General features: G+C 30.5%; 3 protein-coding genes across 10 annotated transcripts; 2 read left to right on the forward strand and 1 right to left on the reverse strand.

Annotated features, from left to right (window-relative positions):
- The first annotated feature begins 2,889 nt into the window (after positions 1-2,889).
- On the forward strand, positions 2,890-4,184 carry LOC107425277 (protein MIZU-KUSSEI 1). The gene has a single exon (XM_016035247.4). The coding sequence runs from the start codon at positions 3,113-3,115 to the stop codon at positions 3,854-3,856; it is 744 nt and encodes a 247-aa protein (XP_015890733.3). The 5' UTR covers positions 2,890-3,112; the 3' UTR covers positions 3,857-4,184.
- Positions 4,185-13,719: 9,535 nt separating this feature from the next.
- On the forward strand, positions 13,720-19,282 carry LOC107425279 (uncharacterized). Of its 2 annotated transcripts, none has more exons than XM_025076543.3 (8): positions 13,720-14,263; positions 14,383-14,499; positions 15,784-16,010; positions 16,098-16,309; positions 16,432-16,538; positions 16,995-17,124; positions 17,271-17,763; positions 18,032-19,282. In XM_025076543.3, exons 1-8 carry the CDS (start codon positions 14,101-14,103, stop codon positions 19,178-19,180), a joined length of 2,598 nt encoding a protein of 865 aa, XP_024932311.3. In that variant the 5' UTR covers positions 13,720-14,100; the 3' UTR covers positions 19,181-19,282. The 2 variants fall into 2 exon arrangements, with proteins under 2 accessions (XP_024932311.3, XP_015890737.3); XM_016035251.4 differs by having other exon boundaries at positions 16,432-16,534; positions 16,754-17,124.
- LOC107425280 (probable glucan 1,3-beta-glucosidase A) lies at positions 19,260-25,652 on the reverse strand. 7 transcript variants are annotated; one of them, XM_048478953.2, is made up of 11 exons: positions 25,528-25,652; positions 24,633-24,758; positions 24,409-24,524; positions 24,180-24,299; positions 23,420-23,596; positions 22,649-22,807; positions 21,603-21,772; positions 21,357-21,509; positions 20,123-20,475; positions 19,721-19,900; positions 19,260-19,577 (listed from the first exon to the last, which is right to left on the reverse strand). In XM_048478953.2, exons 2-11 carry the CDS (start codon positions 24,730-24,732, stop codon positions 19,492-19,494), a joined length of 1,614 nt encoding a protein of 537 aa, XP_048334910.2. In that variant the 5' UTR covers positions 24,733-24,758; positions 25,528-25,652; the 3' UTR covers positions 19,260-19,491. The 7 variants fall into 7 exon arrangements, with proteins under 7 accessions (XP_048334910.2, XP_015890740.3, XP_060674932.1 ...); XM_016035254.4 differs by lacking the exon at positions 25,528-25,652 and adding an exon at positions 24,957-25,451 and having other exon boundaries at positions 19,672-19,900; XM_060818949.1 differs by lacking the exon at positions 25,528-25,652 and adding an exon at positions 24,946-25,449.
- Between the last annotated feature and the right edge of the window lie 952 nt (positions 25,653-26,604).

Consider the following 26,604-nt stretch of genomic DNA (forward strand, 5'->3'; position numbering starts at 1 on the left):
GACACAAATATTTCGCGACAGTTTATGAACAAGTCGCTAAAAAATTTTTAGCGACAATATTTTAAAGAGTCACTGTTTATGCGTCGCTATAAGTTCATTGTTGTATGCATCGCTAAAAATTAAATGTGCATCGCTAAAAATGTTAATAGGCGACTGTTATGATACGTCACTCGTTGTCTTACATATTTAGCGATAGGATATTTGGCGACTCCGTTGAATGTATCGCTGTTTATTTAGTGCGACGCAGTATTAGCGTTGTGTATCAGCTCGATTCTAGTAGTGTTTTCTCTACGTCTAATTTTTAATCACACGCCACAATAATATAAACTATCTTTAGGTAATTAAGATGCCACTGATTTATTTCTTAATGATGGGGTTTAAGTTAAACTTATGCCAATTTTCCATTTTTTTTCCCTCTCTTTTTAATTTTAATTTGAATATGAGTAACATTCAATACTTTATGTCGTTTCCCAATCTAAAAAAATTATTTAAGAGTGTCTGGACATGGGCTACATGGAACCCCAGACAATGCGATGGCACACCTTATTCTGTCTAGGGACCCTGACCTTGTCCATTTGTCAAATACCCAAAACAAGTTCCATTTTTATATTACTACCAAAGAAAAAGTATCATTTTTATATGTGAAAGACGGCATTTGTTTTTTTTTTTTTTTTGATGAAAAGACGGCATTTGTTTATCATGCGGACAAAGGGAAAATGCCATAATTGTATCTTGAGAAGGAATTAAAAAAAGGAAAAGTGCATAGTTTAGTGGCCTTCGTGTTCATAATTTGTCTTTACTTATCAAACTTCTCGATCCAAATTAATGCAACTTCCACCAAGCTTTTGGTCATAGTTAGCACCAAATATATAAAGAGTCATAAGGTTTTATTTTTTTTATTATTATTATTATTATATATATGAGACTAGGAGATTCGAATTCATCAGAGTTATTGTTTAAGGAATAAGTGGCTTTTAAGTTTTGTTGTAATATGTTTTTCAGTCCATATTCAATCACATCCTTTGTTATAAAGAGATCAATTTTATCTAATATCTTATAATGTAATTTAATTAAAAAGCCTTATATTAGGGCTGTGGCCTACACATAAAACATTCTAACATGTAGCAAGCTAATTATTGAATTTGATTGATACCCACCAAATGATGAATGGGAGGACAAAACATATAGACTATTCTGATTTCTAGCTTAAGAAAAACCCAAAACTAATGCAATTTTCTAGATATACACACATGGAAAGTGAAAAGAGCAAAGGACATGAGTGGAGAAACCAGGCTAGAAAGCAGAAAGCAACTCCTTTTATTTGCTCCCAAACACCAACCTTGTGCCTCAAAGCCCTCCCGATGTGATATAAACAAAAAAAAGACAGGCAAATGAAATCTAGTGCTATAACGTGTGGGTGTTTATTATTAAAGCCCCCCAAATGCATATATCTATATATATATATATATATTGCAGAAAAGGTCCCTAAGATTCTTAAATAAATTACTAGCTGAACAGTTGTAAATTGAAGTTCAACATATCCTAACATATATATATATATATATATATGGTCTAATGATTAGATGACATGGAGATCAGTGTTTATGCAGTACGGAATTCTCATTTTTATTGCATTTATTTGAAGCAGGAAAACAAATTCTATCAGACTTATTTGGTGATAATTTCTAGCACATTATTGGTTCTTTTCTCTTGCGCGTTCAAATGTTTTCCAATCCTCAAAATCAAACAATATACACGTCTATTGGAAGTTTTTGAAACTTTAATATCTTATCCCATTTTATATTTTTTCTCATCTTCTAAAGATTTCCAAATCTTAATCTTTGCACCATTTATAACTTTTACATAATTATTTTAATTTATTTGAAACTAAATTTGCCCCAAAAAAAATCTATTAGGATATCAAATTAAAAGGAAACTAGTTGATGACCAAAAAAAAAAAAAGTTAAAAGGAATTATATATGGTTTTACCATTATGACTTCATTATTAAATATTAAATCATTTTAATTGTTAAAATTTAAAATGCATTTATAAACAACAAAGCTACACAAGTTATCTTTTTCTAAATAGGATTTTAATATATTTGTAGGTTTATATTAAATAATTAATTAATTTTAAATTTCAATTTTTAAAAGTAATATTTTAAAAGTTAATAAGATTTTAGTATATCACACTAAATTTATATTAAACTATTTAATTAAATTTTAAATATTAATATTTAATTGAAATTCCAAAAGATAATAAAGGAAGACTTAATGATAAACTTATCTGATCGATGATCTAATATGAGTCAGACTCCATATATATAAGTCAAGACTCACATTACATATATATATATATATATATACATATACATATATATATATATATAAGTCAAATTTATATTAACCTTTTTTTTATTATTAAACTTTTAATGGTTTTAAAAGTTAAAATATAAAAATTAATTAATAATATATTATAGATTTAAAATATATTTAAATTTTATTTAACAGACTAAATTTTGTAAAAACTTCGTAAACTTAAAAACTTCGTAAACTTAATCCTTAAAGCAATGAAATTTTTAATCTTATAAAGTCATTAAGTCTAGGTGATATGAATTTAATTATATATATATTCTATTTAATAATAGACAATATTTTTAATTAATTATATCTCCTACACAATACTGTCTATTAATTATTTTCTTGTGCCAAATTTTGATTTCCCATATGCTTCATATTTTATTTTTAATTTTTAATTTTTACGGGAATCTATGAGATCATTTGAAAATGTGGTGATTGGGATGCATGGTCTGACCTTTCGCTTTTTAATCATTTTAGGGAAGAATATAAACCTTCTTTTGTGTATTATATACGATATATAAGAAAAAGCATTACTTCCTTATAAACAAATCCCTCTGTGACCAATAGAACCATGAATTTAATTTGTTGAGCAAGTCTAAATGACGACACCTGTTTTTATAATTTTTTTTAAAAAAAAAAGAAATCAACTTTTTTCACTATATACATAAACCCTATAGTAGATCAACATTAATGCAACCACTAAAAGAATAAAGGATTGGCTCGCAATCCTTTCATTCCAAAGAAAAGAGCCATGGCCTACCCGACAACAGTCGGAACAACCACCATAACCAACGGTGTCACCGTTGTGGATTGCCAGAAACAGGTCCGATCATGGCGGCTTCTCCGTTCTCTCATGGAGCTTCTCATACCAAGCTGCACCAACTGCACCACCTTCATAGATGAACAACAAGATGATCATCACCACCACCAACAAACCAAACAATCGCATAATAATCCATATCAGCCTTGCTTTTCCACTTCCAACATCGTCACCGGAACCATTTTCGGATATCGAAAAGGGAAAGTCAGTTTCTGTATCCAAACAACATCCAAATCCACCAAACCTATCCTCCTTCTCGAATTGGCTATCCCCACGACGGTTCTCGCTAGAGAAATGCAAGCAGGGTTTCTCCGGATAGCATTGGAGTGTGCTACCCCGGGATATGGTTATTCCGAGTGTGGGAATTCTTATTCCATTTTGTCCATGCCTGTTTGGACTATGTATTGCAATGGAAGGAACGTTGGTTATGCAGCCAAACGCAGGCCTTCGAAGCCTGATTTGGATGCTTTGAGATTGATGGGTTCGGTGGTGGCCGGTGCCGGAATCATTAACGGGAAAGAGCTTGATCGGCCGGAAGATGATGAGCTTATGTATCTTAGAGCAAACTTTGAGAGGGTTTATGGTTCGAAAAATTCGGAATCCTTCCATTTGATTGACCCGGAAGGTACGTGTATGGGTCAGGAGCTTAGTATTTTCTTTTACCGTCCACGGTGATTGATTAATGTTTGGGGTATTAAATGTGTGATGTGTTTTTTGCGTGTAAAATTGTAATTCAAACTCAATACTCTCCTTTTTTTGAGCCGTGGTATATATATATATATATATATATAGAGCATGGCTTTTCTATTTGGGGGTAGTAATTAAAGTTTTTTTCTTACAAGCTTTATTAATTATAATTGGAGTTGGGATATTTATTGCATTTTTGGGCCGCATCATCATATATATATATATATATATATGTGTGTGTGTGTGTGTGTGTGATTATGTGACGTCTTGTTCAAGAACTCGATCCTAATAATTATTTGTAAGAAAGTTGGGAATAGTTTGCGTAGTAGGCTCTCTCTTTTTCCTTTTCATTTTTAATGAACTTTTGTTTAATGTGGAAGATGTTATGTGTAGCATGTGGAGTATTTATAATTTGAACTAGTATATATAGTTTGAAAGTTGAGTTATTAATTATTAGTTAATAATACTGTAGTTAATTGTCAAAAACTGATTCACTGAAGGCCTCACAAAAACATTATTAATTGATTTTTGATTTAGGTAGCGTATGATTTCTGCTAGTTATGAAATATATATATATATATATGGGAAAGTACGTAATCAAACTTATAATATATATCAGCTAATTATAAAATTATTAATAAAAAAGTTAGCTAATTATTATTAAAAAAAAAAAAAAAGATAGAGAGAAAAAGTTGGGCCTTTGGTTATTAAGAAAGAGTTGGGATGTGGGGCTAACTTGTAGTAAATGGGTAGGCAGTTGCATGAGCTGTTGCGATTCCTTGTGTCGTTTTATTAAGAAATGGACATTAGGACGTGTGTTTTATTCTACCATCCATTTCCATTAATTCAATATTATTCTATATATATAAAATCTATATTGTTCCATCATATAAACCTTCATATCATATATATATATATATATAGACGTGTGTTTTATTCTACCATCCATTTCCATCAATTCAATATTATTTTATATATAGATATATATATATATATAAATACAAAAAAATTCTATCTTGTTCAATCACATAAACTTTCATATCATATCACACACACACACACACATATATATATATATATATATTTGTATATTTTTGTAGGATAAAATATAGCCTAAGTAACTTTCTTCTTAAAAAATGACAATATGACCATGGCATAAATGACCATGGGTAAAACAAGTATGGATGATATGGCCATGATGGCAACATAAATGATCGTAGATAAACGATGATGGATATGAAACAACATTGGTAGATACGACATAGTAGATTCCACATAAAGAAATTATAAGCATCCTTAGATGAATCGGTGAAATGTTTATGGTTTGATATGCCATGGTTAAATACACAATTGTTAGAAATGTCATGGACAGATATGCCGTAGTAGGGTAAAACGTGTGATATATTCATCAGGAATGATACAAGACGGTTAGATATGAGATGGAAAGAAACAGACAACATGATTTGTTGATGTAGAAACAAATAGTATGATAAAGGTAGAAACAAATGGTGGCATGAAACGGTGCGATTAGATATGAAATAGGATAAAACGAATGAATGGAGACATTAATTACAAGCACATAAACAAATTGAATGATTTGATATGGTATGATACAACGTGAAAGGTACGACAAGGTTTGATACAATGCGGGATAGAAAGGATGTGGTATGAATCAAATGGATTGGAATTAATAAACATGAAGGAACATAAAATTTGAATGAAAAAAAAAAAAATTATCATGATCAAACAACATCTAGAAGTGTTGAAACAAGGAGCTTGATCTGAAATAGACTTGTTACCAAATCACACGAGATCCTCATCATAATCAGATAACTAAAAAAGATAAGAAGATAAGAATATAATAATTAAGCACAATGATTCACAATGATTTTTCTATTAAAAACATAAATTCGTAAATAACCTTGTGGTCTAATCCTTTTCAGGGTTAAAAGTTTGAGTTCCAGTAAGACTCTAGAAACTTAAAGATACTGGTAGTCCAATACTCAGATGTTTTTATTATTTTGCAAGTTTAGAGAAGATTTGAATATTTATAACAAGATTCCAAATGTCTATATTTGTGTATATATATATATATATAATTTTGCTATAAAATATATTTATTTGTTCATGTCAAAAACATTTACAGGAGTATTTTTTTAAAAATATGCATGTAAATTATTTACATGCATATTTTTTAAAAAATACATATGTAAATAATTAGACTAATTAGACGGATATATTATTAAGAAAGATAGATGTGTTATACTATATGTATATATATTTTTTTATTGAAAATATATATTTATTATCATATACCTTTTCTTTATTAATTCCTAAACTGAAAAGAAGAACAATTAATGTATATATATCATTTTTACCATTTTGCCTCGTTTCTTTGCCAATATATTTTATTATTTTTTCTGAGCTGAAGTTCTAGGAGGAATAAGGATTCTTTGATTCAGCTACACGACTATTATATTTAATGGATCGTTGACCGAATTTATCATGACCCGATTAGTTATCTAAATTTTGGAATATGAAAGAAATTTTAATCAAAACTTCCAATTTAACGAAAACAAATGATTTTATAATGAAAAATAGTTGGTATAAAAAAGAAGAAAAAATGAAATAATTCATATATATATATATATATATATACATACCGGGACCTAAAATTAATAAATACTAATTTCTCGGTACTTCTGAAATATGGCATGTATATTGTCACTTGCGAAAAATTAAATTGGGCCTTATAGTGTAGGCTGTAATTACTTTGATTTTTTTTTTTTTTTTTTTTTTTTTTTTACCATGAAAGAATTAGTTAAAAATTATTTAGAATGGTCCAGTTAGTGACACGGACATGTGAAGAAAATTAGTCGAATTGAACAGGCTTTTGGGCTAAGTTATAGGTTTAAACATTTAGCCCCAAAATGATCAAGCCCATTAACTAATATCCGCCAAATTAAAAAAGAGAAGTGCTACTTTCAAACAGAAAAATCTCTGTGCAGTCCTATAATTTTTAAATTTAAATAATGTCGTTATGGTTATGGAATGTTTTTTATTTTTTATTTTTTTGGACGAATTTTATCTAAGTCTTTCTATTTCGTTTATTATTATTTTTTTTGGGACGAAGTTTGTCAAAGTCCGTCTTTCTACTTCGTCTTCCTCTAAGCTACATCGCCAGAATTTCAACAAATGGCATTTTCGGCAAACCATGGTGGACCTTCTTCGACGGGGCTTCTTACGTATGACCCAACCCTAGCTCTAGGTGAATGACAATTTTCTTTGCCTTCTCTCCACCTTGGCTTTCTCTACCTCTCTCTTCTCGCTAATCTTATGCTGTTTTCTACAGTAAGCTATTTTTTATTTTTTATTTTTAATTGATTCTCTTTCAGAAAATATATTGTTTTGGAATCAAGATTCAAAAAATTGGTATAGATGAAAATATCGAGAGATTAAAATATAAAATTTTCTATGTAAATATCAAAAAGTATCAAATATTGATAAAAAATTATGAAAATTTATTTTTAAAAATAAAAATTTATAATGAAATTTTATAATTAACTTATTTAATCCATCAATTAGCAAATTAGCAAATTGATTATAAAACTTGCTAAAAAATATTGAATAGATGTTATATTATTTTTATTCAATTGATTTATAATAAGCATTAATAACTATATATAAATGATTATTAATAAAAATCTGTCAAAAATACATATTTGATCAAATTATTTATTAACTAAAATATATAAAAAAAATTATTACAATTACATTCTATTTCATAAATATTATCTTAATACCGGATGGTTGAAAATCATCGATTTTTTTCTCATTTTGATTTCGAGACATAAAATGTGAGAAATAGTTATGAAAAGATGTATTTTCTTGATAATTTTGCATATAATTATTAATATGTCAACCATATGGATCTTGCATTATTGGTTGACTATGTGCATAACTACTACTCTCATAGTTGAGTTTGAGATGTACCCATGAGTTGCTACTTGACGATATTCTATAAATATCCATTAAATAAGGGTTATGAAAATGACTTCAAACCCTTATTGATCCAAAATTCATAGAAATTGAATCATTTTCTTGTTGTGATATTTCTATTATAGATTTCTCTTTACGTATATAATTTTTTCGAACGGCTCTGATTATTTGACCTGTATCTTTACTTCCATGATCTTCATCTTGTGTTTCATGTATGTAATATTGTTCACTAGTAAATAAGCTTAATCCAACTTCTCGACTTGGTGATTCCCTTTGGCCACTACCTTTTCTAACTTCTAATTCAGATAATTTCCACAATCTTTGTATTTTTCTTTTATTAAAATTCAATAAATAAAACTTATTAATATTATTCAATTCAATTTATTCTATTTTACTTATATTACTAAATCTTTAAAAGACAATTAAAGGATAAAAACCCTATCAATGAAATTAATTTGAATTTACTAAATATCAATAATATTTGTAGAATTTTTTAAAAATTTAAAAAACAATTAAAAAATTCAATGGAGATTTTAGAAATTTCAATGGAAATTTTATGGAAATTTCAAAAATTTCTATGAAAATTATAGATTTTTTAACCAAATCGTTAATGATTTGATGTGGATATTTGTACAGAAATTTACATAGAAATTTTGGTAAAATTTCAAAAATTTTAATAAATCTTATAGAAATTATATCTATTTGTATTTCGAGTCTAAATTTTATTTCAAGCATTTAAAAAACTAAAAATTTCAAAGAAATTTTGGATATTTTAAACCATATCTGGCATCATGTTCGTTTTAGAATGTGTCAAATATTGGCCATATTTGTATTCCTACATGTACCCCAAATTGAGAAGTCGGCTTGTCGAGATGCTAAATTCACTCCATGCTTTATCAGCAATTTATAATTATGCTATATAAAAATAAATTTTTTAAAAAAAAAAAATTCTAATAGTTTAAATTGTTAATTGTAATTCAAATTCTAATTAATTTTCCCTTCACATTCAATATTCATGTCATCTGCTGAGACTTCTTTAGCTAGATATATAACAAATAATCATTTTGGTTTTCAAAAAATCTCACATTGTAATTTGCAAGATAATTCACAAGTGATAAAAAATGTGTATATGTGCAATTTAAAGGGGCTTGAATATTGTTGGACTATGTATATGATATAAGATTAACCGAAGGCTTTTTATTGTATGTGTATAGGGTATATGTTCCACATATATATGTAGAGGGTGGAAGGCTATGAGTTAGCATTGGTTTTCAATCGGGTTGAACTTCTATCTTGTGTTGACCGTTATTTTGAAAAGTTACTTTGAAAAGTTTCATATTTATAAAGTGATGAAATCCTTTTAACCCACCCATACTAATTTTTAAACTTTGCAACCCATGCCTTGATTGGAGTCTCGTCCTGATCCATCAAAATCTTGCCATTTACCCCAATTCGGTCTCTAACCATCAAAATCTTGCCATTTACCCAACCCGGTCCCTAACCATCAAAATCCTGCCATTTAACCCAATCCGGTCCCCAAGAATTCTTCCCCTTGCAGTATTTTATTTTCTCCCATTCCTCCTTTTTCTCGTATCCTTCTGTAGTATTATGTCCAGTCAAGACCACTGCATGACGAAACTTTTCAGTAGAAAACAAAACCAATAACATGGATATAAAAGTAGTTCCTAAATCCAAATTGTTCTTGAATTCCACATAATCTGAAACAGTATTAAAAAAAGGGACAACAAAAATTAAAAAAAAAAAAAGAAATAAAATAATAGGCATGCAGATTAATTAATATTTTAAAAAGTTTCATATTTATAAAGTGACCAAATACTTTTAACTCACCCATACTAATTTCGGAACCCATGCCTTGATTGGAATCTCGTCCTGTTCCATCAAAATCTTGTCATTTACCCCAGTCCGTTCCCCAAGAAATCTTCATGTATTTTATTTTTTCCCACTCTTCCTTTTCCTCCTGTCCTTCTGCAGTATTATGTCCAGTGAAGACCATTGCATGACCAAACTTTTCAGTAGAATTTTGTAGACAATATGTTTCCTATTTAAAGGAAAAAAATTGCAATAGTTAATCTTTTATTTTAAATTAATAGACAACTATTTAAATATTTTATTTTAAAATAAAAATTGATAAATAAAATAATTAAGTTTTTTCAATCATACATCTACCTGATAATCTCCCAAACTCCTATCAACATAAAACCTACATATCACAGATGCATTTCGAGAGCTTCCATAATGGCGGTCAGACATGACAAGTTTCTAAAGATTTGAATGAATCGTCCAATTATTAAAATGTTCTTGTACAATATATATATATACATATATATATTATGTTACTGAAGATGTGTTTTTAAATAGGATGTAATTCAAATAGAAAACCATAAAAACATGTAAATTTGCATGATATACGATAGAGACAGACATTATAGATCTGTTACATTTGTTAAATTTTAACTTTATCCTAATTATCATTTTTACCTTTAAAATTTTATTTCTTAGCTTTGTTTGTTTGTCAGAATTTTTTTAATGCATGTTTGTTTGCTCATACGGATTTCCATTTTATTTGCATGCTTCATCATGTACATTTGCATCACTCTCGGCCCGCTAATGTAAGTTTTGTGATATTTGACTCTTTGAATTAGACTTGTAAACAAGGTTCAAAATTTCAATATCAATGAAAATATCAAAGGTTCAAAATATGAAATTTTTCATGAAAATATCGAAAAGTATCGAATATCGATAAAAATTCTCAAAAAATAATGAAAATTTATTTTAAAAAATGAAAATTTTTGTTGAAACTTTAGTATTAGCTTACTTAAACAACCAATTATCAAATTAATTATAAAATTTGCAAAAATATTGAATACATATTATATTTCTCTTAGCATCTGTTTGGTATAACTGGTCAAAGTAGATCTTTAGTCTGTAAAGTTATATAATAGATTTTTTTGAAACAGAACTTTAATTAAAAAACTAATAAATATTTAGTTGTAAATAAAAAAAATTGTATTAAATGCTCATTAAATTTCCATATAAGCTAAAAAACTGCACTAAATGCTCATTGAATTTCCATATAAGTTAAAAAGAAAGAGCTTTTTTAAACCATCACAAAATTTAAATTTTTCTAAGACAGCTTAAAAAATCTATTTTTTCAGTCAACAAGTACTTGTTAACTCTTACCAAATACTATTATTTTTTAACAAAAAAGCTTTTGGTTTTTAAGTAGAGCTTTTGTTTTTTTTATTTTTTTTTTAAGAAAAAAGCTCTGCAAAACACACACTTAATCAATTTAATTTACAAAAAAGTAACGATCATAAATAAACTATTAGTGATAAAAATATATATATAAAAAGTATATATTTAATAAGTTGTTTACTAATTAAGATAAAACAATTATCACGATTACATTATATTTTATAAATATCATCTCAATACTCATAGAACTCTTAGATAATTGAAAACTATTAGTATCTTTCTCGTTCTCATTTTGAGATGTGAAATGTGAAAAGTAATTATTAAAAAATATATGTCTTTAATAATTTTTCATATAATTATTAATATGTCAACCATAAAGATTTTGTATTAAATATGTTTAGTATAATATATTTTATCATCTTTTTCATTTTTATTTGCTTAATATTATTAATCTAAATGCTATCAATATCAATTTTATATAATATTATATTTCCATGTTATTATTTTATGGTATTATTTTTCATTCTTATATAATCAATTATTAACTTTTAATGAAGGAATTCTAATAAATCCATATTATACAAAATGTATAACAAGTATATATATTTTATTAATAAATAGAACTTGCTAAGGTTATTAAATTTAATTCATTTCATTTTATTTTTATCATTAAATACTTAGAAAGCAATTAAAAGGTTAAAAAAATATCACTAAAATTAATTTAATAAAATAATTTACTAAACATCAATAATATTTTTAAATTTTTATTAAAAAATAAAAAAATTTCATAGATATTTCCAATATTTCCATAAAAATTTTTGGAAATTTTGAAATTTCGATAGATATTATAGATTTTTTAATCAAATTATTAAGAATTTGATGTAGATAATTTGAAGGAAATTTTCATGGAAATTTTAACAAAATTTCAGAAATATTAATGAATATTATAAAAATTCTATCCGTTTCCATTTAGAATCTAAATTTTATTTCGATCTCATAAAAAATAAAAATTTCAAAAAAATTTTGAAAAAATTTTGAATATTTTAAACTTGCTTGGGATGAGTTGAGGAAGAAAGCTAGGGGTAAAATGGTGAGCCCAATATTATAATGGCCATAATAGTCTCATCTCAGAGTTGCTTAAATTCGCCAGGCATGGCAACAATAGTTGGTTGTCTAGTGACTTGCACTCAACAGGTCAACGATGTTCTTGCAGGACCAACAACATAGCAACTAGTTTGTAATTATTACCAACGAAAAGGAGAAGACAAAAGTAAAATTTGAATTTTCATCCATAAGGGATATTTTGATCATTTTAAATGCTTATAGGATTGTATAAAATTGTTTTTGCATTGCAAAAAAAAACTAATCTTAATAAATTAATCATTGTTTGCTTTATTAACCAATATATTAATAAGTAATTTCTATTTAAAAAAAAGTAATTTCTATCAATATATATGTATAATATATAGGGTAAATTACACAAAATTCCTATGAATTATTTGATATTGAAAAAAAAAAAATTCCCTTTTAAATTATTAAAATGATAAATAAACCCCTCAACTATGATTATTTATAACATATTGTCCCCTTCAAACCAATCAAATGTTTAAAATTATTTTAATTTGATAAAAATAGCCTTTTTTATATCCATTACACGATTTTTCAAATAATTTAACCTACATTTTTTAATTTTGTTCTAAATGTTAAAAAATATTACAAATAATATTTTTAAAAAAATTAAAACTAATATTTTCTTCCAAATATATAAAAAATAATATTTTTATATAATATTTTCTTCAAAAAATATTAAACATAATATTTTCGCCAAAAAATATTTAAAATAATATTTGACTATTAATATTTGTCTTGATGTATATTTTTTGAAATATTAGAAGAATATTTATAAGTATAGTAATTTGACCAGGATTTTGTATAATTGACCCATATATATATATATATATATATCATTATGGTTAATCCAAAGAACTTCACAGTTGAAGGAGAGTAGACATTACGACCTGGCATACCCTACTATACATTAAGTAAATCTCTGGCCTTTTTTTGCTTTTTGGCATTATATCAATAGTCAAAGCCGTTTGGAATTTAACTGTGACCTTTAAAACAGTTTATTATTTTTTTTATCCGATAAGAAAAATCCTTACTAATTAATTCGCCTTCTATCCCTCTGGATGTAAACCCATTCATTTTTTATTCACGCGCCATGTTATGCAATAATTAAATAAAGCATGTATACAAAATATATATGCTTTATATCAATATATATATATGGTTAACAAAATATTTATTCAACGTTCAAATTCTAGGATTTTAATTCTAGATTTAAAACCAGATGACAAAATTTTCATTAAAAAAAAAAATATATATATATATATATATATAAATATATATATATATAATAATAGTAATGATGATGATGATTAATGTTCCAATTAATCTAAAAGAAAAGTTCTCGCAAAAATATTTGTGGTTTATTATCCCAAATCCTAACGTTATGGTGGAAATAATAATAATTAACGGGGTTGTTTCAGAAAAAATAAAATAAAATAATAATAATTAACGGTTTTTTTTATTTAATATCTATATATATAACTCAGATTCCCTGGCCGCAGGCATGACTCGTCCGGCAGATACGGGTTGAAAGGAGTGTATAGTTTTTCCCTCCACAAAGCTAAACCTAACCGTCATTCTGAAGTCTGGTAGTTGAAGTTAGAGAGAGAAGTTCTTTTAAGAGAGAGTGATAGAAACAAAATAAGCCAACCACAAAAGCCGAAAATTCACTGCATGTCTTTCCAAAAAAAGAAGAAATATTTTTATTTTCCAACCAATCTCTTTCTTTCTATCTACCTTCTCTTCAAAGTTCCCAAATCTTCACAATTTTCCTTCTTTTTTTTTTAAAAAAAAAAGCTTTGCTTCTTTCCTTACTTGTGTTGTTCATATATAATGTCTTCACCCATCTCTTCTCAACCATTATTACTATATCATTGCGGTTTGCTCCTATGGGATGGATCAAAATTCCCAGCATTTTCACCTCAAATAATCTCCCCAAACTTCCTTCTTCGAATCCCGTTCAAGAAAACCTTGTCAATAAACACGATAAGCAGCAAGATAATGGATTTCCCAATTCTTTATTTCGCTTCTTCAGGAGGCTTATGTCCAGAAGTATGTTGGGTTGTCTATTTTGTTTACTTTATTTGTTTTTGTTTCTGGGAATTCATGGTTTTTGGTTTTTGAGGCTGTATTTGAGATGGGTTTTGTGCTGTTTCTTTGAAATGTTGCAGATAAAATTGATGGAGGGTCAAGAACAGAGGCAGAAGAGAAGGTTTACTCTTGGCTATATGCCTTGGCTCAGTCTGAAAAGGATATAGTTTTTGAATATGTCCGATCCACTGAAAGGGGTGAGAGGAACTGTGTAGTATATTCTTTCTTTTTTGAAATTGAACTCATATAAAAACCTTTGAAGAATATTAAATATTTCAGTTTTTGCAAAAGCTAAGCTACTAGTTCAGGAATTCAGATAGTTTCAAATGATATACTCACTTGAGAATCAGAGAAATCCATGGTACAGAATATTGCTCGTTATCTAGTCCGAATTGGTGAAATGACAGAATCCATAAAAATTATTCAACAGGCTTTGGAAGGAATTCCGGGAGGGCCATATGAGAATTTAGAAATCCGATACTTTGATAGAGAAAAGAAACCCAATTGGACTGATTTTGAATATCGATATATTAGTAAAAAACCTTCTCCTGCGTTTGAATTACCGAAACAAGAACTCTATGCTAGAGTCTAAGCCCCAAGAGGAGAATTGGGAATTTTTCTGATAGGTTAGCTTCAAATGGTGAAATATAGGGAAATTTTTTTGTCTTGCTAATTATAAGCTCAATTCATATGCTACATCTTCCACAACTATGTCACTTTCTTATTTGGCAGTTAATTCAAAATTTTTCTACATGTGATTCGACTATGTTTTGAAATTTTGATTCAACATAGCTATTCTATCTTGCTTTTAATCGTAAGAAGTAAATAGATTATACTTGATAAAATTTCCACTTTTCAAGATGTTCATTGAATGTGTTCGAACAGCACAGATATCCATCTTCTGTAACAAGGACTAATTATCAACTTTGTTCAGGCTCTTGTATGTGATACATGTTACAGGAGCACCATCCTAGAAGCCTATGAGTTGCTTTGTTTACTTCATTTTGGATTTATATATCATAGCCATAGAATCTATGTTTGCATTTAGTATATTTGATGCATACACAATATAGACTTCAAGGTTGACAGAGTTTATTACCAGTAAATCATCCAAAATTGCAGAACTTTTTTCTGAGCCAGAAACCATAGTTGATATGTATACATACACTAGAACAGGATGAAGTTCCACATCGTAAAATGCGTGAATATAACAGAAAGAATTAGAAAATAGATGCAACTACTTTTGCACTATGTATTCTGCAAAACCATTGTATGAGACCGGTCAATCTAATGACACAGGATTCTTTCTAAGCATATCAATCTCATCTTTCTAGTTGAAATTGTTCTTTCAATCTTCCCCTTTCTTATTGTAGCTAAGATTGAATTAATTCCGTTTGCTGATGTACTGGTTAATAAAAAAACCGTCTAGTTGTAGCTTCTTTATGAGAGTTAAATAGGTTGAACCCTTTGCTTCCATGCAGGATTGAGCTTTACAGAAGCAGAGAGGAGACTGAGGGAAAACGGGCCAAATATTCTTATGGATTATTCCTTTCCAAGCTGGTGGCAACTTCTGTGGACTGCGTTCTTTCATCCCTTTAACATCATTTTGATTGTCTTATCCATACTCTCATACATATCGAGTGATTTCACAAATGGAGGGATAATGCTTTTTTTGGTTTTCATAAGTGTCTCCCTCAGATTCTATCAGGTATTTTCAGCTTAAATATGTACGGTTATATAGATGAAACAGGTTACTGATGCCAAATCAAGATTGTAATAAAATTTCACATTTCAGGAATACAGCAGTTCAAAAGCAGCTATGAAACTTTCGGAATTAGTTAGATGTCCAGTCAAAGTTCAAAGATGTGCTGGTAGGATTGTCCAGACAGAACTAGTAGTTCAAGTTGATCAAAGAGATATAGTTCCTGGAGATATTGTCATTTTTGAACCCGGAGACCTTTTTCCTGGAGATGTGAGATTGTTGTCTTCAAAACACCTTGTTGTAAGGTATAGTTACTGAAAAAGTATCCCCAATTTTGTATATGAGAATTGAGCGAGTTCTTTCACGCAATTCTTCCTCTCTGTACAGCACTTTTGAATCACATGATCATATACTGCTTCTTGAACAGTCAGTCGTCATTAACAGGAGAGTCTGGGACGACTGAGAAAACATCTGATATCAGAGAAGATGCTAGCACTCCTTTACTCGATTTGAAGAATATTTGCTTCATGGTAGGTATAATAACTACTGTTCTTTCTTTCACTGCTGTTCTTTTTGTTTTACATTGGATGTAGTAGTTTCATTACTACCTTATGTTGTTAGGATTTTCTTCCATAATCCACACAAGTTTCTCAGCCCTTCAGAGATCTTTCTTGAAAAGCCATTTGTTCTATATTATTTATACCACTAGATACACTGAGAAATACATGTGTTCTTATTACCTATTTCAGGGAACAAATGTAGTATCAGGTAGTGGAAGTGGTCTAGTTGTTTCCACTGGATCAATGACTTATATGAGCACCATGTTTTCGACCATTGGAAAGTCGAAACCACCAGATGACTTTGAGAACGGTGTCCGCCGCATATCTTATGCACTAATTGCTATCATGCTACTAATAGTCACCTTCATTGTTGCAACTGACTATTTTACATCTCATGATTTGAGTGAGAGTTTTCTTTTCGGAATCTCAGTTGCAAGTGCACTGACTCCTCAAATGCTTCCCCTCATAGTCAACACAAGTTTAGCAAAAGGAGCACTTGCTATGGCCAGAGACAGATGCATAGTCAAGAGCTTAACTGCCATACGAGACATGGGATCTATGTAAGTTTGAATTTTACCTTGTTTATTATACATGTATATAAAACTGAAAAGGAACGTACATTATAAAATTACTGAAATTCATCAGTAGCATGGTTTGTACGTCTAAGAGATAGTCACAATCAATTGTTTCTTCCTTCTGTTTATAGGGATATCCTATGCATAGACAAGACTGGTACACTCACCATGGACCAAGCAATCATGGTTGGTTTTCTTGACAGTTGGGGTTCAGCCAAAGAAAAGGTTCTGCGCTTTGCTTTCCTAAACTCCTATTTCAAGACTGATCAAAAGTATCCCCTGGATGACGCAATTTTGGGATTTGTATATACAAATGGATACAGATTCCAGCCATCCAAGTTGAGAAAGATAGATGAGATTCCTTTCGATTTCATACGAAGAAGAGTATCTGTTATCCTGGAAGTTGAAGCAGAAAATAGAAACCATCAATTCCTTGATCGATTTATGGTAACTAAAGGGGCACTGGAAGAAGTTATAAAAGTTTGTTCTTTCATTGAGCATGTTGATAAGAATGAGATTAGTATTTTATCTCCAGAAGACCAACAGAGGATTTTATCAATGGGCGAAGAAATAAGCAATGAAGGATTAAGAGTTATAGCAGTTGCAACAAAGAGGCTGAAAACGGTGCATGAACGTGAATCTTTTTTCTTTCTACATTGATGTTTTCTAATTCATTCAAACTCATCTCTTTCTACAGTTTACCATAATCTGCATGTTTTGTAACTTTTTATTAATTTTCTAACTATTTCTTTCTGCAGCATCTGACATAATCTCATTTCATTAATAAATTGACAGTAATTACTGCATTGGAACTATGAGAATGACTACCAATATAGAAGAGTTAAGCTAGCTTACGTTGTTTGCTGACTCTATGATTGTGGTCATGCTGCAGCAAACAAGGAAAGAAAGCAGACCCAATGACGATACTGTTGAATCAGACATGGTGTTCCTTGGGCTTATAACATTCTTTGATCCACCCAAAGACTCAGCGAAGCAAGCTCTGTGGAGGTTGGCTGAGAAGGGAGTAAAAGCAAAAGTATTAACAGGTGACTCGCTTTATCTGGCAATAAAGATTTGCAAAGAAGTTGGCATCAGAACAACCCATGTCGTTACTGGACCAGAGCTTGAGCTACTCCAACAGGATTCCTTCCATGAGACTGTCAAAAGAGCAACAGTACTAGCTCGGCTCACACCAACACAGAAACTCCGAGTTGTTCAGTCCTTGCAGACAGCCGGTAACCATGTTGTTGGGTTTTTAGGAGATGGAGTAAACGACTCGCTTGCTCTAGATGCAGCCAATGTAGGTATCTCAGTTGATTCAGGAGCATCTGTTGCAAAAGACTATGCTGACATTATCTTGTTGGAGAAAGACCTTAATGTCCTAGTTGCAGGAGTTGAGCATGGTAGACTGACTTTTGGAAACACTATGAAGTACATAAAAATGTCAGTCATTGCCAATTTAGGAAGCGTTATCTCACTCTTGATAGCAACTTTGTGCTTGAAATATGAGCCTTTGACTCCTAAGCAGCTCCTTACTCAAAACTTCTTGTACAGTGTGGGGCAGATTGCAATCCCATGGGACAAAATGGAAGAAGATTATGTGAAGATCCCACAGAGATGGTCCGAGAAAGGCTTACCGATGTTCATTCTGTGGAATGGTCCAGTGTGTACACTCTGTGATGTTGCCACAGTTATGTTCCTTTGGTTCTACTATAAGATTTACAGTACAACGGATATAAAATTCTTCCATTCTGCTTGGTTCATTGAAGGACTTCTGATGCAGACACTGATCATCCACTTGATCCGGACTGAGAAAATCCCCTTCATCCAAGAGTTTGCCTCATGGCCTGTGATATGTTCAACTATTGTGATTTCTGCCATTGGAATCTCAATTCCGTTCACATTGATCGGGAAAGTCATGGGATTTGTTTCCTTGCCACTGTCATACTTTGGGTTTCTGGTGGTGCTTTTTATAGGATATTTTTCAATTGGACAGGTGGTCAAGAGAGCTTACATTTTGGTTTACAAAAGATGGCTTTAGCGAATAGAATGTATTTGGTCAGAGCATGTTAACCCCCAGATGAACCCCAAAAATAAAAAATATAAAAAAATAAAAAAAAAAAAAAAAATTTGATGTATATTATTGAGAAAGAGTTTAATACATCTAGCTCAAAGTTGTTACAGGATCTTTCACAATATCAATAGGTACTTTCTGCTTTTTGGAAATATTATTATTGGATTTTGAAAATTTTCAAAAGAATATGAATGTGACAGCTGAGCAGCAAAGTACAAAGAAAAGCCGCATTTGGTATATCCTCTTCCAGACTCGTTACTCATTTCAGGTCTGATTTGTCACAAGATCTGATGCAGATGAGCCAAGGCATAAGCCAATCCTAGCAACACCAAACTGTTAAAACTTTGTTTGTTGGCTGACTTACCTGCATAAAACATTAATAATATGGGTATTAAAAAAATGATTGAGGTAAATGCAGACTGTAAACAAACTATTGGCAATGAATTCAGCAAACTTACGTATGTTTATCTGGTGTAAAACAAAGAACAAATGAGCCTAGACAATTACCCAATTGGAGAAAATTGTTCCGAATGTTCCATTCAAAATCCCAGTGCTGCCTGTCATTTTTCAGTGTCCAATAAGCCCATCCAAAAGAAGCTGCATTATAAACCTCTAATTGGGCCCTCCCAAAATCTTGATAATCTGTCTGCGAGCCACTTGTCACATTCCACTCATTCACCCATTCCCCTGAAAGTAAACCAAGATTTGAGAATTATCACACAAACAATCTAAACCTAAAGAAAACAGGGTTCTCAAATATGAAAAAAAATGAGAAACTTTTTGATATTTTCATCTATTCATGAGATTTCAATTTTGAACATGACCAAAATAAGCTTGGAGTTTGAACAAAATGTAAGGCCCTGAAATAAATTGATTATAATGTAAGGCAGAACATTGATCATTACATACCAATGAAAACAAGTGGACCATTTGCATTGTTCAGGGCCTGTAGTTGAGCTTCCCTGCTCTTGTATATGAATTGTATATTATCTTCGGCGCTCATATTAACAAAGAAAGTATCAAACAGATTGTAGTAATGCAAATCCACCACTATATTATGTGAGCCTATATTGGCCTGATAAAGTTCCAATGGATCTGCATTACCAATCCTTTGGCAAATTATTACATATGCTGATGGGGAGTATTTACGAACAATTTCATAGCCTTGCTTGTAATATGAAACTAAGGTATCCAATGGAACTGTGGCTGCAGATGGTTCATTTAAAAGTTCAATTCCCAGCAACGCAGGATGTGTGCCAAACCTGCAAACAAAAGTCATGATTTGTAGGGTTGAGTTTCAAGGGGCCTGAAATAAATTCAGTAGACTCACTTCAGGTGCAATAAAACTACAGCATACAAAGTAAGATAAGTACTTTTAAGGGCATCAGTGAGCACCGCACAACATATCATATGACAGAGAATTCCCTACACCGATATGTGTGTAATATGTGTGTGTGTGTGTGTGTGTGTGTAGCATACATGCACACAGATCTGTTTGTCCTTCAGCAAGACTGTAGAATTAGTCCTGAAGCTATCAGAAGCAACTACGCAAATGCTACAGGTTTTACTTGAGACCGATGGCTTCAATGATTGGTTTGACGAGAATCAAGTATCTTAAGTTGCGTTAGGAAAGGGTTGAAAGGAGCAGCAGAAGCACAAGTAAACCAAAATTACAGATCATGTAAATGAGAATGTCCATGTATCATTTAGCAGGTAGAAAGGAATAAAAGATATTAACAAAAGATAAATCCTATTAAGATGCATTGTGTTATCCTTCTAGTTTCTTTTCTTTTCCTTCCTTTCCATTTATTTATTTTTATTTATTTTTATTTTTTTAGCAGTATGCTCAAACAGAATTATCAATAGTATGCGAAAACCACTATCAATTCTCTGCTTCCTGGCCACAATGCCACAAAATTTCTGTACTCCAATGTTAGTGCTTGATACAATATGCAAGCAAGAAAGAAATTTAGTACTAGATACAATATACAAGCAAGAAAGAAATTTAGTACTAGATACTATATACAAGCAGAAAGTGGTATATTCTGATGACAAGAAAGTTTTTCAGTGTTGCCCCAAGAAAGTGGGAACTCTACTAATAGGATCTGTATATTAACAATTCAGTAACTTGTCCACAAGATACCTGGAGGCCAGAAAATCTATAACATGCAGTGTCTGCGAGATGTAAGCTTGACTAGGCCAGTCTGTTGAACCATCTCTACTTGCACTATGTTCCATCCCATTTTGGGAGCCAGGAGCAGCATGAAGGTCAATTATGCACTTTATGTTGTAAGCTCTGCACCACAGTTCTTATGTATGACAAAAGAAGAAGATGCAAATATTCAAAGTATCAACAATCTGAACAGAATAAGGTGAAAGCAAGACCTACTGTGCCCATGAGAATGCATTATCTAGAGATTCCAAACTTCCACCAATGAATGGAGCAGGAGGATTGGGATCATAAGCAATCCACCAGCCAACTGGGATCCTTACGGTATTAATTCCATGTCTGTACAGAAAATTGAAATCGTCTATGGTGATAAAACTGTTTCTATGTCTCTGCAGTTTGAGAAAGGCCAAAACATTAATTATACAAATAGAAGATAACATTTGAAGATTCCGTTTATACTAATCTAGCAAGTATAGCATGGCTATTATAAGGTTCATGTGGAATGTAGATTGAAAAACTTTTGGCTATGATGTAAAACAGCTTAAGTAACACGAAGAATGTTGAGATAAAGATAACTAAGATTAAAAGGCACAACTGACATATATATATATATATAGACACAATTAAAATGGGCAAGAGCCAATGTGCTGAAAACCGTTACTTAATGTTAGCATTATAGTAATTTTGGGAACAGGAAGGGTAACATTGTGATTATATTTACGAATTTGAATACAAATGTTGATATATATACATTCTATCTATTCTTAACACTCTGCCATTTGTAGCAGTCAGAACTAGAATTAGCCATTCACAAAGTTAGGACAAACATATTTGTGGATCCTTGACTGTTAAGCAATTTTCAATATAACCTGTCTAATTTAGTATTTAACAGAATAATGATTATGAATCATTAATCAAGCACAATTAAAAACAGATACTGATGAAATTGACCAAAAACCCCACGTGCACTCTTTTACAATTACAAGATCTTTTTGAAACCTTATAAATTAGATAGCTCAAATTGTTATAAAGGGCCCATAAATATGTTTAATCACAAATTAAACGTGATTTGTAAACACCCTAGCATTGTGTTTAAGGTTGCATTTCTGCATTTTTGCATGAATAAAATTTCTGCTTTTAGAAATTTGACATCTGGCCTTAAAATATGTGTATATGCTTATAAAAAAAATAGTTGGAAGATGGACAATGATGGATTTTATGATGCTGAGAATAAACAAAAGGGCATTACAGAAATATGGAGTTACCTTAAGAATCCGTTTGGCTTCATTGTGTAAATAACCATTAGCAAGCTGATAATCTCCATGCAAATTGTTAGCAACAATTGTCATTTCAAATGTGGCTGCATTATTATCCCATCCTGGGTTCCCTGGATAGTCTGCTGTAAGCTGATTTTCTATTGCAGCCTAAACAGTACAGTACACAATATCGTCTTTTGTTGTAAAATGATTTTGACATCTTATAAGGAAACAATCGAAAAATAAGATAACCTGCAATGCCCTTTGGTTCCTTAACATTTTTTACCGGCAGCAAGATAAATTAACAAATGTTCTAATTGCCTCAGCAATGCATGCTTTCAGAATCAGGTAATGGCATAACAATTAAATATCAAACATCAGTTGGATCGAAAAACAAAAGACATCTCTGACATGGTTCAAAAATTTTAAGATTGATCACTAGCAACAGCATTCTCATGTATCAGATGTGCAACTTTCGAAACCGCTTACTATTGAATGTTGAAACTCTAATAACTGTTGGCAAACACTAGCCAGTCATTGGCTAATCATCAGAGTTCATATGTCTACCACTCAGTCATCAAGAGCCATCTAACTGGGAAGGTGGATCACCAAATAATATAAATACATGAAGTCTCTTCCTCGACAGCCAAATACTATAAACTTAATTGAAAAACCTGGTCAGCTTTGCTGAAGGTATTTCCCACGAAAATGTTTATAACCAGAAAATGAAGCACATACTTCTTTATACTAGCATAAAAGCAAGATGCTCAAAAATTGCACCTGCAAATAGGCCCCATTCCCAACTTTGATGTGAACTCTGCCATTATTCCTTTCAATGACAAAAGTTTCTAATGTTGAAGGAGATTCTGCAGTTGCAGAGCACCCTCCACTACCACACGTCAAAAATTGGCCTTGCAAGGTGCGGAAATGAAACTCTGATGTTGAAACTCTCCATAACTGCAAAATAAGAATCAAGAATCAAACTGTGGATTGTATGGTTAACTATGATGCCATAACACTTACTATAATGAATGAGAATAATATAAGAACTTGAAAATTCTATAACCAACTCTCAACATCATATTATTATAGTATTCATGAACAGAAATAAGATCAATGTTACCACTCTGCCCCTTTCAGAACATATGAAACTAAACAAGCAAAAGGAACAGAAGAAAGAAAACCAAGCAAGTGGATTTCTAACCAAATATTTCTAAATAATGGAAATTCATAAGACATTTTTATTTTTGCTAACAGGAGAAAGAATATGTCTGCAATATTCTGCAGCTATGAACAATGTTAAGCAGTATATTGAACCCAAGGAGTTCAAATTATGGGATAAACATTAGAGCAAAAAATAAAAGCAATACAGGAAAAAAGAAAAGATAGCAAACTAAAAATAAAACAAACCGACCATTTGAGCTAATAAAGTGTTTAAAGTATGATTTCCACAAGTCAACACTGGATTTCCATTCTAGCAACTAGCAAATAACAGCTAATAGAAAATTGCAAGCACGAACAATTTGGTCCGGCAACTTACCCTGAAGGTTTCCCATGAAGATGCAACATCTCTGTCAACTGTAACATTCATGCCTCCCCCATTATCTGCAGCAACATATTTCTGCAATGTTACCGACTTCAATTGCACCTCTGTTCCATCCTACATATTAATATCCATAAATGGGTAGGGCGGAAAAAAAAAAAAAAAAAGTATACCCAGAAAATCTCCAAATGATTCTGAAAACAACAAAATGGGGAGAAAAGCTCACAAGCATGTCTCCATTGAGAATGCCTTCAAACAACGAAGGCTTAATCCAACCTTCAACAACCAGCCACCCTCCCAAGTTCACTCCTCTCACTTTGGAGTCCCCATGTATTCCTTCCACTAGGATCGTGGAAAATACATTAACTACTGTCAATTTTCCGTCCTCTTAACACTTCGCATTTGAAGATACATACAACAAATATGAGACTTCGAAATAATGGAGCTTACCTGAGTACGCTCCAGAGAAGGTGAGCCACCAACACAGAACAAATCCAAATCCCCATTTGCCAAAAAGAAGTTCCATGAGGAATGCAATCCTCAGAAGCATCAATAATGCAAGAGTGAAGAACACATCTGCAAGAGTAGCGAAAACCCATTAAAGAAAGAGAGATAATTCAAACCTTCCAAAAACCCACCAAGGTGGAATCTTTGTAATTCCTTCCTTATTACTCAGTTGATACCAAATTCAACTTTGTAAACAAGCACAAAGATCTTTGGGATTGCCCTTTTTTATTTATCAGATTAATTAATATAAATATACTTTATCCAAACCTGGTACTTGATCAAGACATTCAGAATTACAATAGGAGAGAGGAAGAAAAGAACAATTGTTTCTAGAGTGTAGAAGAATGAAAAGGGTAGCAAAAGTGTTCACATGTAGTTGTTTAATTTGAAAAAGGAAAGAAGGGAAAAAGGGTGACTTTGCTTGGAGAACTGGCTGGTGCTTTGTGGGGTTCCAAGTTTTTATTTTGCTTTTTTCCGACTTTTCAAGAAATTTGAAAGGAATGGACAAAGACTAGGAAAAAGGTAAGCTTTTTACAGGAGGAGATAAATTAGGGGAGAGGTAAGCACTAAAGAAGCTTATCTGCGTTTTTCTATTTGTAATTTTGTACTTTTGTCCATCTTCTTGCATGGTTCCATTTGTGGTTAAAAGGGCCTTTTCTCTTTTCCCTGTTAGTTGATTTTGCTATTGGATTCATCTCAAACACTTGTGGGCATTTGGTTTGCGTTTACGTTAAAGAACAAGGTTCGCAATCTCCTTCAAAAATTAAAATGCGAATCGATTTTGAATGATAACAATGGGAGGTAATACAGAGAATACATGGTAGCTTTGCTCAATTACCTTTTGCCCTTCTGCTTTGCCATCTTCTGGCTGAAGATTTGGGGGCTCTGTATTTTTGGCTTAATTTTTTCCCTATAATAACAATTTATTGAAGGGTAATTCAAATTATTAAATTTTTTATTTCAATTTTGACTACCAGTAAATTATATCTTATTTATTTTTAAATATAATAAACCGAATATAATAAGTATATTTGTTCGGATAAATAATCTAGATAGATTCAATTTGTTAATTTGTTCGGTATAGATAATCCAAATGAATTCAATTCCTTTGTAAATTTATTTAATTATTGTTATTGATGTTTAAAATCTAAACGGGTTCAAATCATCCGATTTATATAATTCCAGTTGAATTGTCGTCTTCGATATATACAACATGTTAAAATCAAACAAATTTAGAATTCCCTTTTCATTTTTTTTTTTAATTTTTAAAGTAATTCATATCAAGAATAAATAGAATGAAAATTTTAAAAGAAAAACCAGAAAAAAAAAAGTATAAAGGAAACAAATAAATCATAAAAAAAAAAAAACTAAATAGGGTTGAAAGAAATAATTTTTCAATCATTATTATCTATCTTTTCCTCTCAATTTTTAAATTTCATTAACTCTATTATTAGGATTTTTTTTTTTAAAAACTCTATTGTACCACATTTATTAATTTATTTTTATTTTTTCAAAAATTTTAAAAATATTCATAATTTTTATTAAAATATATTTTTGAAATATAAAAATATAGTGTTATTAAATTTTGCAACGTAAACAAAAGTAATTTTGATTGAATTAGAAGGCCGTCAAATGGCCAGTTTACTGTTTTATTTATCTAGAATTTGTTATAATAAAAACGGTCATTCTGACATAGTTCGATATTATTATTAACTTTTTTCCTTTTATTACACTTGGGCGAGGGAAATTTCTACCCATACTTTAAAAAATTAAATAAATAAATAAATAAAATCAAGCATTTGTTTAAGAGACAAAAAAATAAAAAATAAAAAAATTTGTAATTTAAAAGATTTATATGAGTTTTTTTTTTTTAATTCGTTTTGCCGTTATATTTATATGAGTTGCTAATAACAAA

The sequence above is a fragment of the Ziziphus jujuba genome, chromosome 7, assembly GCF_031755915.1.
Source record: "Ziziphus jujuba cultivar Dongzao chromosome 7, ASM3175591v1".
In the NCBI taxonomy this organism is placed as follows: Eukaryota; Viridiplantae; Streptophyta; class Magnoliopsida; order Rosales; family Rhamnaceae; genus Ziziphus; species Ziziphus jujuba.